At 52.1% G+C, this 15197-nt stretch overlaps 1 protein-coding gene across 6 annotated transcripts in view; it reads right to left on the reverse strand.

Moving 5' to 3' along the window:
- Positions 1-15197, reverse strand: part of LOC103651144 (insulin-degrading enzyme-like 1, peroxisomal) — a 60577-nt gene that overhangs the window by 16888 nt on the left and 28492 nt on the right. For all 6 annotated transcript variants that reach the window (XR_004857338.1, XM_008676744.4, XM_020550445.3 and 3 more), the window contains 5 exons: positions 3466-3568; positions 3253-3348; positions 2918-3107; positions 2745-2806; positions 2263-2367 (listed from right to left, as the gene is read on the reverse strand). Coding sequence is in view for 5 of the 6 variants with exons in the window: in XM_008676744.4 (XP_008674966.1) it covers positions 2263-2367; positions 2745-2806; positions 2918-3107; positions 3253-3348; positions 3466-3568 (556 nt within the window). In the remaining variant the exon portion in view is untranslated. The remainder of the gene's footprint in view (positions 1-2262; positions 2368-2744; positions 2807-2917; positions 3108-3252; positions 3349-3465; positions 3569-15197) is intronic.

Below are 15197 nucleotides of genomic sequence, written 5' to 3' on the forward strand. Positions count from 1 at the left end.
CAGCTCCACAGGTTCCATAATATGTCCCTTTCTTCTTGAGTAGACTTTGAAAACCTGAGGCCTAGCCCTCAGACATGTAGAGGTATGGGCTGGGACCAAAACCTGAGGACCCGGAATGGACACAAGGGCGCTCGAGTCTCGACGAAGGTGTCGCAGCAGAAGACGTCTGCAGGACAACCTCAGGGGCACACGACGAAGGGACCGCAGAAGACGTCCGCAGCTCAACATCAGCGAGCTCATCTACAAGGCCAGAATTGCCTCGGATAAGCGCACGAACTGGAGACCCTGCCCCTGCCGGTGAACAAGCCTCAGGGGCGGCCATCAAGGATGGAGCCAGAGCGTCAGAATTCTGCTGCACTGAAGACTCCAATACATAAATAGCACCTAAAATAGCAGGGGTTGAGCGAATCCCGGTATCAGCCTCCTCAATATCAGATGAAATATGCACCAATGCCTTAGAATGTGTCTCCGCGATATGGGACAGGCAGATGGATGGCGAATCAACAGATGAAATGTCTCCACGAGATTGATGATCATCTACAAGGTTTTTCTTCATTCCAGGAGAAATGATCCCCTCTTTTAATCCCACTGGACACCTCGAATCCACCTCTTCAGATTTTGACCCTGATGCTTCCTACTGCCATCTCTTGGACCCAAACGATCGTAAACAGAAAGACGGCCCCCTCCTGGCCGTCACCATCGGCACCTCGACGTGCCGGAGGGGATCTTGAATGGGGTAGTCGCTGCTGCACATACCGACTGTCATCACCATCAGCTTCAACAGCCTGAGGGGTAGGATTGGATCCATCCTGCCGAAGGGTGGAGGAGAAAGTGATGCGGATTGAGTACATCAACGTTCTCCTACCAGGGACTTCACCCTCAACGGCATAAGGGGGCTCAACAATCCATAGCTCTCTCGAAGCTGGAATCAGAGACATGTCCAAACACCAAGCAGAGCACCGGAAAAAATTAGAATGGAGGGAGTACATACCAAGTATTTGTATTTCTCTGGGGGCTAGATTTGGTGTTTCGCACAAGGGCCTCAAAATCTTAGGTGCGGGCTTGATTGGTAGGATCTATGCTTAATACCGTACACTTTGTTTTTTTTACTGCACAAATCATGGTTTCTTTTTGTTAGCTATTCCCTCCATCTTAAATTATAGGTCGTTTTGGTTTGTCTAGAAGCATAGTTTTTGCTATGCGCTTAGATATACAATATCTCTAGAATCTAGATACATTCAAAAAAGCTAAAACAATCTATGATTTGGAAGGGAGGTCACATTTGTTACCATCTCTGTCCTTCTGTGCAAGCGTGCAAGCAAATCACCTGATCCATTAGATCGTGATCCAACTGTAAGTCACATTTAATACTTAAACCCTTCCACCACCCGCTCAATAATCTTTATAAAAAAACCCCTAACAAACCATAGATGTATCTGTGGTTGGATCGTAATCTAATGGATCAGATGTTTTGCTTGCACGCTTGCACAGAAACACTGCTTGCATAGCAGTCGTTGCCATTGACTAAGACTGTAATACTGGATAGTTAGTGTTGGTAAGGAATATGTCTCTAGCCGCATGAATCTCATCCCATGCACCTAGGGCAGATTAGGGAAGAGATATCAGCAGATTAGGAAAGGTGTGTGAGCTCATTAGGCAAGGATCTGCAGTGATTGGGGTGTTTTTATAAACCTTGTGCAGTCCTACCTATATATATGTAGCCTATACCTTTCACCATAATCAATCACTTCTTCATAGCCATATATGTTTACAGTTAGGACGTTTGGTGCATAAATTAGACACCAAAATAAAGTCAATTTCTTTTTTCTAAAAGAGTTACTTTAGATCACTCCATTTGTATAAACTAAATTTAAGTACAAAAACATTCTATTTAGCTAGACGATCTTTGGAAGCCTGCCGTAACTTTCATATAACAGGCCATTTGCTATTTTATCACTCTCAGTTGTGGGCTTCTCTATTTTACCACTAGACCTACAAATCATAGACACAAACGGTCCCACAAGTCATAGACACAGGGTGACATAATAGCAAAGGGCCCACACTGGGAGTGACAAAATAGCAATTTTTTGTGGAACCTTGGTACTTTTTCAGACTCCCAGATATCATGTCAACAGCTTAAATCTGACATAACACATCAGCTGTAAGGTTAAATGCGGCTTAGAAATGTTATGGAAGGAAACAATAATGAAAGAAATATTATGAGAGGGAACAATAATGGAAGTAATAAGATCCACATATTACCTTCAGTGCAGAAAATCTGTTTGGCTTAACTTCAAATTTCACAATTTGCACTAGTATGGCATTTAAGAGAACTCTCATCTTGTCATTGTAACCACCTAAAGAAACCTTTAATAAACATTGAAAGTTAAATGGGACAGTTCAAACAAAAATTAGCATAATACCAGTAACTTCACATTACATCAGAATTGCGACCGTCAGCATGATAATTATAAATGTGAAGCATATAGCTGTTAGGAGTACCCACTGACACTATTCGACTAAACGGTCATTTAACCAGTTAACACACCATTTAAACGCTATAACGTGGTACACCGTTTCCATTTAATCGGATGTTTACCCTGTTTAAACGGCTGGTTTGCCCATTTAAATGGCCGTTTAGCCCAAATAATGTCAAAACAGAAAGAGACTGTCTGTTTAAAATTTAGCATTTAGGATAACACTGCTGCACTGAAGATATAAGTCATAGTAGTAACTAAAAATACCTGGAATCCAGCTGAAGTAACATATATTGAATAGAATAAACCAGCAATTTGAGCATCATAAGCTGCAAAAAAGAAGATAGTATACATGAACTTAAAGTCAGCAGTACTCTCTAAATTGATTGTTATGCATGGGAAAATATAAAAATACACCAAATTAACAGATTCCTGCTTACCATAAGCATTCAAATAATCTACTAACAAATCAACAAAGAGCTCAGTAGCAACAACTGCTTCAGGGGAGTGGCTGGATAATGGACAGTGGAAATCAATGATAATGTGAACCTTTGGTGTGGAGAACAGCATATCAGGCTTATACCACAACTGTGAAAGTGGGCTCTTCCTTAACACTGTTGGAAAAGTAACCTGGTAAAACATTGTTCTTTTCGTTAGGGTTATTTACTATGCAAGGTCCCAAGAATTCATATGAATATGAGTACGCAGATGATTCTCCTCCATGTTCGAGTAAAAAAGCACAATGGTGTTAGCATTGCGGCACTCTAAAACTGACCTTTTCATGCACTTCTTTAAGAGATAAATCCTTTGGTATGAAAATATTAGGTTTTGGAAGATGGAGTTTTTCAGTAGGAGCTTTTTCAATCCATTCCTGTCAAGTAGAGAAAATCAATAACAATATGTTAGCACATCAGCAGCTTAGGTGAAATAAGATGAAATTCAATAAGACTAGGGAATACAAGAAAATAGGACTTTTGAAAAGATGAACCTGTATAACTGAAGGAGTGACATTTTCAACTGAAAATGGTGTGTTATACCAGGGCTCAGCAGAACTCGTAGATCCTTCAAATTTTTTGGACTCCCAGAATATTCTAAATAAAGAGAAAGTATTGCATAAAAGAAAGAACAAATGCATATGGTACAATGGGCTATGTACATGGAAAATAAATCTGATTATGAAAGTAAAGTGGAACAATCAGCTACTGGGATTAACATTTTCACAGAAAGAGTTAACAAAATTGTCTATATGGACTGTAAGAGTCAGTTGACTGAGGTCAAGTCCTCGTCGAGGCAAATTTGAATATTTGCAGCTTTGGGATCTTCTCAGGCAGTTTCAGCTACATCCGGAAGCAAGGGACTCTCATTTCTTCAGGCTGGCCACCAATGGTAAATACTAAGCGAAATCTGCCTACGAAAGTCTCTTGGTTGGATCAGTCTTGTTTGAACCATATGAACAAATTTGGAAGTCCTGCCCCCCACCCAAAGTGCCGCTTCTTCCATATGAACAAAGTTGGCCAAGAAAGGTCTTGATCACCCGGAGCGTTGTCTGTTATGTGATCGAGAGGTGGAAATCATTGACCATTTGCTGGTTGGTTGTGTGTTTTCAAGGCAATTTTGGTTTCTTTGGTTCATACAAGTGGGACTACAGGATTTTGTCCCCAGGTGGCGAAGAGAATATTCATGGATTGGTGAAGATTTTTTTCTCTCGAACACGCAGGACAACTGCCCCTCATTATATTAAGGAAAATTAAGGTCTAAAATAGACCAGGCACAAGGCTCTCCTTACAGAGGCCAAAAACAGGCATACAAAAGTTGATCCATCTATAAACTACAAAACACCAGACTATCCTTATGCTTCAGGTAGGGGGGCTGCAAGATAGGAGAAGCCTTTGGCTCCTGCCATCTCCTACATCCTTCTCACCAGCTAAGCCTAAGAATTAAAGCTAAATTGGGTGTCCAGCCATCAAAAACACATTTGTTCTGGTGATTCCACATTATCCAAGCACCCAAAATAATGAGAGAGTTGAGACCCTTCTTAATGAGACCGGTCGACACTTCTGAAGCTTCCTCCCACCAATCCATGGAGGAAAAAGAACCAGCTATGGGGCTAAATTCTGCAGTTCAAACAGTCTCAGCAAAAAGAACCAGAATTCCCTTGCAAAAAACACAGACACTAGAAGATGATACAACGTTTCAGCTTCATGGTCGCACAAAGGACACCTTTTTTTTTTCTCGAACGCGCAAGAGAACTGCGCGTCTTTATATTAAGGAGAAAAGGACAAACTCTAATACAAACCCCATCAAGGAGGCCAAAAACTAAGGAACCTAAACACACTCATTAACACAAACAGATCTACAACTGACTCACCACCCCATTCAGCACCTGAGTGGTTGCCAACAGCAGGGAAATACCCTTGGCTCCAGCAGCCACCGATAAACCACACTACTCCTCTGCTTGCCTAAGCACCTGTGCCAAACTGGGGGCTAGACCATCAAAGATACACTTGTTTCTGTGATTCCAAATTGTCCAAGCTCCCAAAGTAATAAGAGAGTCCAATCCTTTGTTAATGAGACTCCCAACAACTGCATTGTTACACTCCCACCAGCCCCAGAGGGAGACTGTCTCAGGTTGCGGTGAAAGGTCTTGCAAACCAAAACGGCCAAGCCAAGAAAACCAAAAATCTCTTGTGAAGACGCAGGCAACAAGGATGTGATCTAGGGTTTCCTCAACTTGATCACAAAGGGGACATTTTATAGGATGGACAAGATTTCTTCTGGTTAGCAGCGTTTAAAAAATGTTGGACAGCAGACAAGCTTGTTAAGCCACAAAGGACACCTATTTGGATGATCTAGTCCTTTTCTAGTTTTTTAGTCTTCTGTGTTTTAGCGCGGTTTGGCGCGTTGTATTCAGTGAATGATGTAGGGTTTCTAAACACAGTTTCTTCTTAATATAAATGATACGCAGCTCTCCTGCATATTCTATAAAAAAATTCTGTCAACCGTCCAACACATCTTTTGAGCTACGAGCCAAAGGAAGAACTGACACTTTGTCGGGGCCCAAATTCTCCAAACCTTTTTATAGTGACAAAGGAAATCAGACCTGAGAAAAAAAAACATAAGCAGTTTTTGCCGAGTATTTACCATCTGACGCTAAGCCGAAAATATGGTTGTCTTCCGTGTCGGGCTGCAGCTCAAAATCTGAGAGTAAATCCCAAAGATGGAGATAGTCCACTAAAGCTCCAACCGAGAGAGCTCCTTTAATATCTGAAATTCTTCTCCTATTTAATAAGGCTTCCTGGACAGTCCTTTTGTAGGCGATTCATTTCGGGATTGTTTCATGTAATCTAGGAACATCATGTGGCCTGCTGTCGTTATTAGAATAGGATCCCATACCCTAATCAGGGGTTGGGAGTGGTATTAAATAGGGAGAGTAACTGGGCCAAGGCCCATTACACAGGGGTATAATGGTCATTACACGGGGAATAGCACAAACCCTAGACGGGTAGTCTAACACCCCCCCGCAGTCACAACTCTATCCTGTACAGATGTTGAGACTGGATCGGAAGTCTAAAAAGACACTCGACGGTAACCCCTTGGTGAAGATGTCGGCGAACTGAAGCGTGGTGGGGACGCTGAGAACGCGGACGTCACCGGCAGCGACACGCTCGCGGACGAAGTGCAGGTCGATCTCCACATGCTTCGTGCGCTGATGCTGCACGGGGTTGGTGGAGAGGTAGACCGCGCTGACGTTGTCGCAGTAGACGAGGGTGGCGCGCTGGAGGGGACTGTGGAGCTCGTGGAGGAGCTGGCGCAGCCAGGAGGCCTCGGCCACGCCATTGGCCACGGCACGGTACTCGGCCTCAGCGCTGGAGCGAGAGACGACGGGCTGCCTCTTGGCGGCCCAAGAGACGAGGTTGGCGCCCAGGAAGACGGCGTAGCCGGAGGTGGACCGGCGCGTGTCGGGACAGCCAGCCCAGTCAGCGTCGGTGTAGACCACGAGCTCCGACGTCGGGGATGGGCGGAGTAGGAGACCGTAGTCGAGGGAGCCGCGGAGGTAGCGTAGAATCCGCTTGAGCGCAGTGAGATGGGGCTCCCGCGGAGTGTGCATATGCAGGCACACCTGCTGGACGGCGTAAGCGATGTCGGGCCTGGAGAACGTGAGGTACTGGAGCGCGCCGGTGAGGCTCCGGTAGGACGTCGCGTCGGCGACCGGAGGCCCGTCGTCCTCAGAGAGCTTCGCCTGAGTGTCGACAGGCGTGGAGCAGGGCTTGCAGTCAGACATGCCAGCCCGCTCCAGGATGTCGATGGCGTACTGGCGCTGGTGGAGGAAGAGACCCTGGGGCCGACGTTCGGCGGTGATGCCGAGGAAGTGGTGGAGGGGCCCCAGGTCCTTCATCGCGAACTCCCGCTGAAGGGCGACGATCGTGCGCTGAAGGAGGTCGGCGGTGGATGCCGTGAGCACAATGTCGTCGACGTAGAGCAGGAGGTAGACGGTGTCGTCGCCGCGCCGGTAGATGAACAGGGACGTGTCCGACTTGGCCTCGACGAAGCCGACAGAGGCCAGGTAGGAGGCGAAGCGGCTGTACCAAGCCCGTGGCGCCTGCTTGAGGCCGTACAGGGATCGGTTCAGCCGGCAAACCAGGTCCGGACGGTCAGCGTCGACGAAGCCGGTGGGCTGGCTGCAGTAGACAGTCTCCGTCAGAGTGCCATGGAGGAAGGCATTCTTGACATCGAGCTGATGGATCGCCCAGTCGCGGGAGAGGGCGAGGGAGAGGACGGCGCGAACAGTGGCGAACTTGACGACAGGGCTGAAGGTCTCGTCGTAGTCCACTCCGGGGCGCTGGGTGAAGCCCCGAAGGACCCAACGGGCCTTGTAGCGGTCGAGGGAGCCGTCTGAGGTCAGCTTGTGGCGAAATAGCCACTTGCCGGTGACCACGTTGGTGCCTGGTGGACGCGGCACCAGGTCCCAAGTGTGGTTGGCCAAGAGGGCCGCGTACTCCTCCTCCATAGCGCGACGCCAGTGTGGGTCGGCGAGGGCAGTGCGAACGGAGGAGGGTACCGGGGAAGCGTCGGGAGGAGTGCTGGTCGTAGCGGCTGCCAGGATGAGCCGGTCGACGGGGCGGAGAACGCCAGCAGCGCGTCGAGTCACCATCGGGTGGACGTGCCCGGGGTCGCGATGGATGGCGACCGGGTGGTATACGGATGACTCGGAGTGAGCCACCGGAACGTCGGGAGCGGCTGGAGGGGCCGGCTCACGGCGGTGATAGACGACGGCGGGGTCGGCGAAGCGGGCCGCGCTCGTTGATGGGCACGTGTCGGGGGGTGCCGAGGTAGTGGCGTGGCCGCGGCGATGGTAGACGAGGGCGGGGTTGGCGAATCGAGCCGGAGTCGACGGGGCCGCGCGTGGCGCAGGCGGGGTCGACGGGGCCGCGCGTGGCGCAGGCGGGGTCGACGGGGCCACGCGTGGCGCAGGCGGGATCGACGGGGCCGTGCGTGGTGCAGGCAGGACCGACGGGGCCGCGCGTGGCGCAGGCGGGGTCGACGGGGCCGCGCGTGGCGCAGGCGGGGTTGGCGGGGCCGCGCGTGGCGCAGGCGGGGTCGACGGGGCCGCGCGTGGCGCAGGCGGGGTCGACGGGGCCGCGCGTGGCGCGGAAGAGGTTGTGGGGGCCGCACGAGGAGCAGGTAACGGCGCAAGACGGGGAGCCGAAGGTGGAGGAGGAATCGGATCGGACTCGAGGAGGGAGTCAAGATCGGTGGGTGGGGTGGAGCCAGCTAGGGGAAACACATCTTCGTCAAAGACGACATGACGAGAGATGATGATGCGGTGGGAGGTGAGGTCCAGACACCGGTACCCCTTGTGGTCAGGGGAGTAGCCAAGGAATAGACATCGGGTGGAGCGAGGAGAAAGCTTATGTGGAGCGGTAGCGGAAGTGTTAGGGTAGCAGGCACAGCCGAACACGCGAAGGTGGTCATAGGAAGGGGCTGTGCCGTAAAGGGCGAAGTGGGGGGTAGGGTGGCGTACCGCCTTCGAGGGAAGACGGTTGAGGAGGTGGGTGGCAGTATGCAGGGCCTCTGCCCAGTAGCTGGCAGGGAGAGACGCCTGGAAGAGGAGACAGCGGAGCATATTAGTGGTGGTGCGGATCATGCGTTCGGCTCGGCCGTTCTGGGCAGAAGTGTAGGGGCACGAGAGACGCAACTGGACGCCATGAGTGAGGAAGAAGGAGCGAGAGGCGTTGTTATCGAACTCGCGGCCATTGTCACACTGCAGAGCACGGACCGGGCGACGAAACTGAGTGGATACCCAGGTGAAGAAGTGTGTGAGGGTGGTGAAAGTGTCCGACTTCAACCGAAGCGGGAAGGTCCAGAGAAAATGGGAAAAATCATCCAAAATCACCAGATAATATTTATAACCAGAAAGACTGAGTACAGGGGAGGTCCAAAGGTCACAATGAACCAGATCAAAAGCCTGCTCAGCCCGAGAAGAAGAAGTAGTAAATGGGAGACGAGTATGTCGGCCTAACTGACAAGCATGACAGAGACCCTCAAAATGTCCCCTACTACATGAAACATCGAGACTACTGGTAATCTTGGTCATGACGTCGGGTCCAGGATGGCCGAGACGTCGATGCCATGTGGTGGAGGAGGTGGTGGAGACCAAGGCAGGAGGTGGAGACACGCCGGCGGTGGAGGGCTGGAGCGTGTAGAGAGGCCCCGAGCTGTCACAGCGGGCGAGAAGGGTCCTGGTGGCCAGATCCTTCACAGAAAAACCAGAGGGGTCAAACTCAATGGAACAGGAGTTGTCAGTAGTGAATCGACGAACAGAAAGAAGATTGTGGGTGATGTGGGGAGCTACGAGAACATCGTTGAGGTAAAACGGCCCAGGAAGAACCGAGGCACCTACTGAGGTGACTGGCAGAGTGGAACCGTTTCCAACGACGATCGAGGATGGGTGAGAGGGGAGTGGGGGATGAGAGCGAGAGAGCGTGCCTGCCGTGGGGGTGGTGTGGTACGAGGCACCGGAGTCGATCACCCAGTCGGAGGGGGGTGGGGTCATCGCCATGGTGCTGAAAGCAGCAGCGAGGGAGGTGCTGTCCCAACCACCAGCCGGCGGGGACCAAGGCGTCGAGGTGTGGGTCCCCGGGGGCAGGAGCGCGGGTGGAGCCTGGGGCACGACGGGAACACCATAAGGAGGTGTGCCGTAGTGCGGTGTAGTCAGGAGGGCAGGCGCCGGAGGACGGGGGGTACTCGGTGCCTGGCCCGGCCACATGGCGATGGTCCCGGTCCAGGGGTTGTAGAATGACGGCCACGCGTGGCCGCCACCCCGGCCGGAAGGACCACCACGAGAGGAGCCGCCGCTCCCACGGCCGCCCTTGCGGGAGCGACGACCCCCGTCGGTCGTGGAAGTCGGACGAGGGGCCGCCGGGACGGCAGGTGGAGGGCGGGAGGGAGCCCCAGTCGACGGAGGACGGGTGGCCGGGCCCCCTGAAGGCGGCTGACCACTGGTAGGAGCGCTGTAGAGGGCCGAGGCAGGGGTGGGTGCCTCATTCGCCATGGTGAGCTCCTCGAGGAGAAGCTCGTTACGCATGGCGTGGAAGGTGGGGAAGGGCACGCTCCGCTTGATGAGAGCCTTCAGGTGGCCGTAGCGGGGGCTGAGGCCACGCAGGAGGTTCAGCACCAGGGTACGATCGGCAACTGGCTCGCCGAGATCGCGGAGAGAGTCAGCCAGGCCCTTCATCTGGCGGCAGTATTCTCCCACGGAGAGGTCCCCCTGAGAGAACAGGTGGAACTGGGCGTCGAGGTGGAGCGCCCGCGCATCCCGATTCCCGAGGAACTGGTCCTCGAGAGCGAGCCACGCCTGGCGTGCAGTATCCGCCTGATCGCGGATGATGTCCTGCAGCTCAACGGTGATGGTGCCGTGGAGCCACGAGAGGACAACGCTGTCCATGAGGCACCAGGAGCGAGGCGGTGGAGCGTCGTGGTCGACGAGGACGTGATCGTCGAGGACGAACCGCCGTAGCGTGAGGAGGACCTGTCCTCGCCAGCGGGGGTAGTGGGAAGACGCCGGATCTAACACCACGGACACGAGGGCCCGGATGTTGTGCAGACCAGCGGCTTGAGTGTGGAGAGCAGCGATGAGGTCGGCGTCGAGGTCAGAGTCGCGGTGGTTCTCCGGGGGTTCCACCGGAGCGACCGGTGGGCGGCCGAGGAGACGCTGCGTGGTGGCCATCTGGGTAGTGAGAGCGGCGCCCAGGGCACGCTCACGCTCCAGGGCGAGGGAGGCGGCGCGCTCGCGCTCCCGCGAGGCCGTCACTGCGGCCTGGATCGAAGCGAGGGTGCCGACGAGCGGGGGGTCGGTGGCGGGGAGTGCGGAGGGCGCGACTGTGTGGCTCCAGGTTGGTGAAGCGAGGGCGGGAAAGCCCGGCGGGGAGCCGCGGCGCAGGGGCAGCGGGGAAGCGGCATGAAGTGGCCCGAGACCGGCGATGTAGGGGGCCCCTCCATGGGCGAGCTCGCTGCTGAACGCAGCAGGGGCGACGGGGAGGTGCGTGCCTGGGCCGGAGGAGGCAGTGGTGATGTCGTCCATGGCGGCCATCGGAGCGATGGCGGGAGGAAGGCGCAGTAGAGGACGTCGGGTCGGGGAGGGGCGCTGCTGCGACGGCCGGAGACAGGGCAGGCGAAGACGGGTCGGGGAGGGGCGCTGCTGCGACTGGGACGCCGGCGGCTGGGGCGAGTCCTGTCGACGGGCGCGCAGGGCGGGACGTCGGGCGCTGGGGCGCGCCGCCTGCTGTTGGAGGGAGCGCAGGGCCGGACGTCGGGCGCTGGGGAGCGCCGGGCGCGCAGGGCAGGCCGCCTGCTGTTGGAGGGAGGCGGCAGGAGAAGGAGAGGAGCCTCCTGGCGGCTGCGCAGGGAGGAAGCCCGGCGGCGGCCGGGCAGGGAGCCGGCGGCGGCTGGGCAGGGAGCCGGCGGCGGCAGGGAGGAGCCCCTGGCGGCTGGCGGCTGGGCAGGGAGAAGACCTAAACCTAAGCTAAGCTGATACCATATTAGAATAGGATCCCATACCCTAATCAGGGGTTGGGAGTGGTATTAAATAGGGAGAGTAACTGGGCCAAGGCCCATTACACAGGGGTATAATGGTCATTACACGGGGAATAGCACAAACCCTAGACGGGTAGTCTAACAGTCGTCAGCCCACACGATGCTTCGCTTGCCACGCGTTGGGGCACCGTGCTGCTCCCTGTCCTAGTAGGGGCGCCTCTCTGTGGTCGGAGAAGAGGATTGTGGTTCGTGGTTCCGTCTGGGATCGCCTGGGCACTCTGTACCCCCCTGTTCATCGTACTAAGGTCCAGCCTCAGGTTCAGCCTCATAGGGTTTCGGTCTGGAGGCGTGTCTCACCCCCATTGGTACGGGACAAACCTGCTTCAATGGTGTCTAGTATGGCCGGTGCTAGCTCGGCGGGGCCAACGACATCGTCATCGTCATCGTTCAAGGAGCTCCAGTGCGGGTGCTTCAGAGCCTGTGGCTCCTGCCTCTACTAAGCCGGAGGAGCCTTCTTCAAGTCCTTTACCCTCGCCGTTGAGGTTGGAGGTGGTGGTAGTTTCGAAGGAATGCGTTGTTGGCCCCTATGGGCCTTCTTCTTGCTTCCTGGAAAGGTCGGATCAACTATCTCGTAAGGAAGTTGATCTTCGACGTGCCATGTTTGTGTTGATTATTGGCAAAAAGTCCATGATCACGCTTGAGCTGGTGGCAGAAGAGGTTGCAGTAGGGTTTGATCTCGAGCTCGCTTCTCTATCGGTGCACCGGACGTCTCCGGAGGATTTTGTACTGCTGCTCCCCAGCGAAGCAGCTGCCCTTCAAGTTTTCAATAATGGAGTCGTGTTTGACAACCTTACATGTTATATGAAGTTTATGCGATGTCAAGATTTGCACATGTTGAGTCTGCTTCCCTCCTCTATCATGTCTCAAACTCTTAGTGGTCCTTCGCGGTATCCCGCTCCATGCTCGGGGACTCCCTACGACTAAAAATTTGCTTGGGGGTTTCTGTTCGAGTGTCGAGTTGTTGCAGCAAGATGTTGGCTGCCATGACCTCTTGTCACTCTCGGTCTCGGCTTGGTGTGGTCGGCCGGAGTTGATTTCGAGAGAGTTTGAGCTTCTTGTCCGAGAATCTGATGTCCTAGGCGCTAGCGGGATCAAACGTCTCCTTTCTTACATGATCTAAGTTTCAGTTTCTATGACGACCGAGTCTCTACTAGCTAGGGCGGCTTGGTCTTCTTCCTCAGCGTCGGGGAATGACTCCATGAGTCCGTCACGGAGACGTGGTCGTCCTTCCTCTCCTGGTGCGCATGGCGGCTCCGGTGAGGCGAGTGGTAATAGGCGGTTAGTCCATGAACGCTTGGGTTCTCGGGCGGCACAAGGTCCAATGGAGGCTGTTGGTCGGGACCGTTGTGGGGATACTGTGACACCCTCGATCCTTGTGGGGGACCCTAGGTCGTGTTGTGCCTTAGACAATGCAGAAGTTTCGTCACTTGAGGCACGCGGTCTTGAGGACCGCGCGGAATAGGGTGGCAGTGATGGCACCCATGCGATGTCAGTTATGGAAGAAGCTAAATCTCAGTGGGCCATCAAGGACGTGCTACAATTGAATTCTCCTTCCTTCCCTTGTCATTAAATCAGCCTTCCAACTCGGGAGCTGACCTGTGATTCTGTCCACAATTGGTTGGATCTACTGCTTAGTTAACTTGCGCAAGGACAAAGGAAGACCCGGATACCGATAGGGAAGGTTGATAACTCACACGGCAGCAAATTCTGGACCACCAATAAATCCTCCTTAGAACACCGGATGGGGTAAACATTAGATTTCTGTTCGTTTTTATGAAGGCTAGAAGCTTCTCCGAATAAATGAAGAATATCTAGGGTGGTAGAGATATCCGCTCTTGAGGGGAGCAACAACGGTTTGCTAGGAGTGATCAGACAGGGAGTACCACTGAACCTTCGGGTCGTTATGGCTTTTCATGTGTTGCGACATTAGTTGCTGAACCACCCGCTTATCAGGAAGCTTCTGGAATTCCTGAATGGCAACTTGTTGTGAAAGAGGAGTTGGATGCTCTTGACCGTATGAGTACTTGGGATCTTGTTCCTCTACTTTCTCATGCAGTACCTATAACATGCAAATGGGTTTTTAAGATTAAGACCAAATCTGATGGTTTAGTTGAGCGGTATAAAGCTCATCTTGTGGCCAAAGGTTTTTAGCAGACTCAAGGGCTCGATTATGATGAAACCTTTGCACCAGTTGCACATATGATGACGGTGCGTACTTTGACTGTTGTTGCAGCTTCTTCTTGGACTATCTCTCACATGGATGTCAAAATGTTTTTCTTCATGGTGATTTACATGAAGACCCCCCTCCCCTCCAGGTGTTGATATTCCTTTTGGACATGTCTGCCACCTTCATAAAGCTCTATATGGCTTTAAACAGACTCCTTGTGCTTGGTTTCAACGGTTCATCACTATAATAAGGGTTGCTGGTTTCTATCCTAGTAATCATGATCCTGCTTTATTTCTTTATTCTTCTTCGAAAGGGCGCACTTTGCTATTGTTATATGTTGATGACATGCTAATTATGGGCGATCTAGAATATATTTCTCAAATGGAACAACATCTTAATGAGCAATTTAAGATGTCTGATTTGGGCCCTCTCTGATATTTCCTAGGTATTGAGGTATTGCAATCTACAAAAGGGTATTATCTCTCTTAGTCCAAATACATTCAAGAACTTATTGCCCGCTCTTGTATTACTGATAATCGCACAGCTGCAACACCCATGGATATTCACTTATAACTTTGTCCGAATGATGGTTCACCACTACAGGATCCCATCAGATATCGGCATATAGTCGGCAGTCTAGTTTATCTTACTATCACTCGACCGGATATTGCACATGTTCATATTCCGAGTCATTTTGTCTCTGCCCCTACTTCAGTCCATTATGGTCACTTGCTTCGTGTACTGAGATACTTAAGGGGAACAACTTCTCGAGGCTTATTTTATGATTGAAATAGTCCTCTTCGGCTTTACGCTTACTCAAATGTCACTTGGACGAGTGATCGCACTGATCACCACTCTGTTACAGGCTATTGTATTTTTCTTGGTTCCTCTCCTATTGCATGGAAATCTAAGAAGCGGGTTGTTGTATCTCGATCTAGTATAGAAGCAGAACTTCGAGCTCTTGCTACTACTACTGCTGCTGAGGTTATATGGCTACGATGGTTATTAACTGATATTGGTGTCTCTTGTGATAATCCTACACCTCTTCTGTGCGACAACACTGGCGCATTCAAATTGCCAATGATCCTATGAAGCATGAACTTACAAAGCATATTGGTGTTGATATTTTCTTTACTCGGCCTCATTGTCATCAGAAACTATTGCTCTTCAACATGTGCCCTCAGAAATACAAGTTGCTGATGGTGTGTTTTTGATGGTGCTCGACCCTGCCTTTCAACCTTAGAAGACGGATTTAAGGACGAGATGAGATTGTGGGTTGCTGCTGGAGCCAGGAACCTGCACTCTCTTTTCAACCCTAGATAAAGGAGAGTCTTGAAGCCTATTGAAAGACTGGGGTGTTAGTGGGTTGTATGTGTCTGTATTGTGTGTGTTTTGTGGGTGTGAGTGTGTGTTTTTGTTTTGAGTGTGTTCTGTTTGTCCTGGGCCTCAGGCCGTTTTTC

Source organism: Zea mays, chromosome 3, assembly GCF_902167145.1.
Source record: "Zea mays cultivar B73 chromosome 3, Zm-B73-REFERENCE-NAM-5.0, whole genome shotgun sequence".
In the NCBI taxonomy this organism is placed as follows: domain Eukaryota; kingdom Viridiplantae; phylum Streptophyta; class Magnoliopsida; order Poales; family Poaceae; genus Zea; species Zea mays.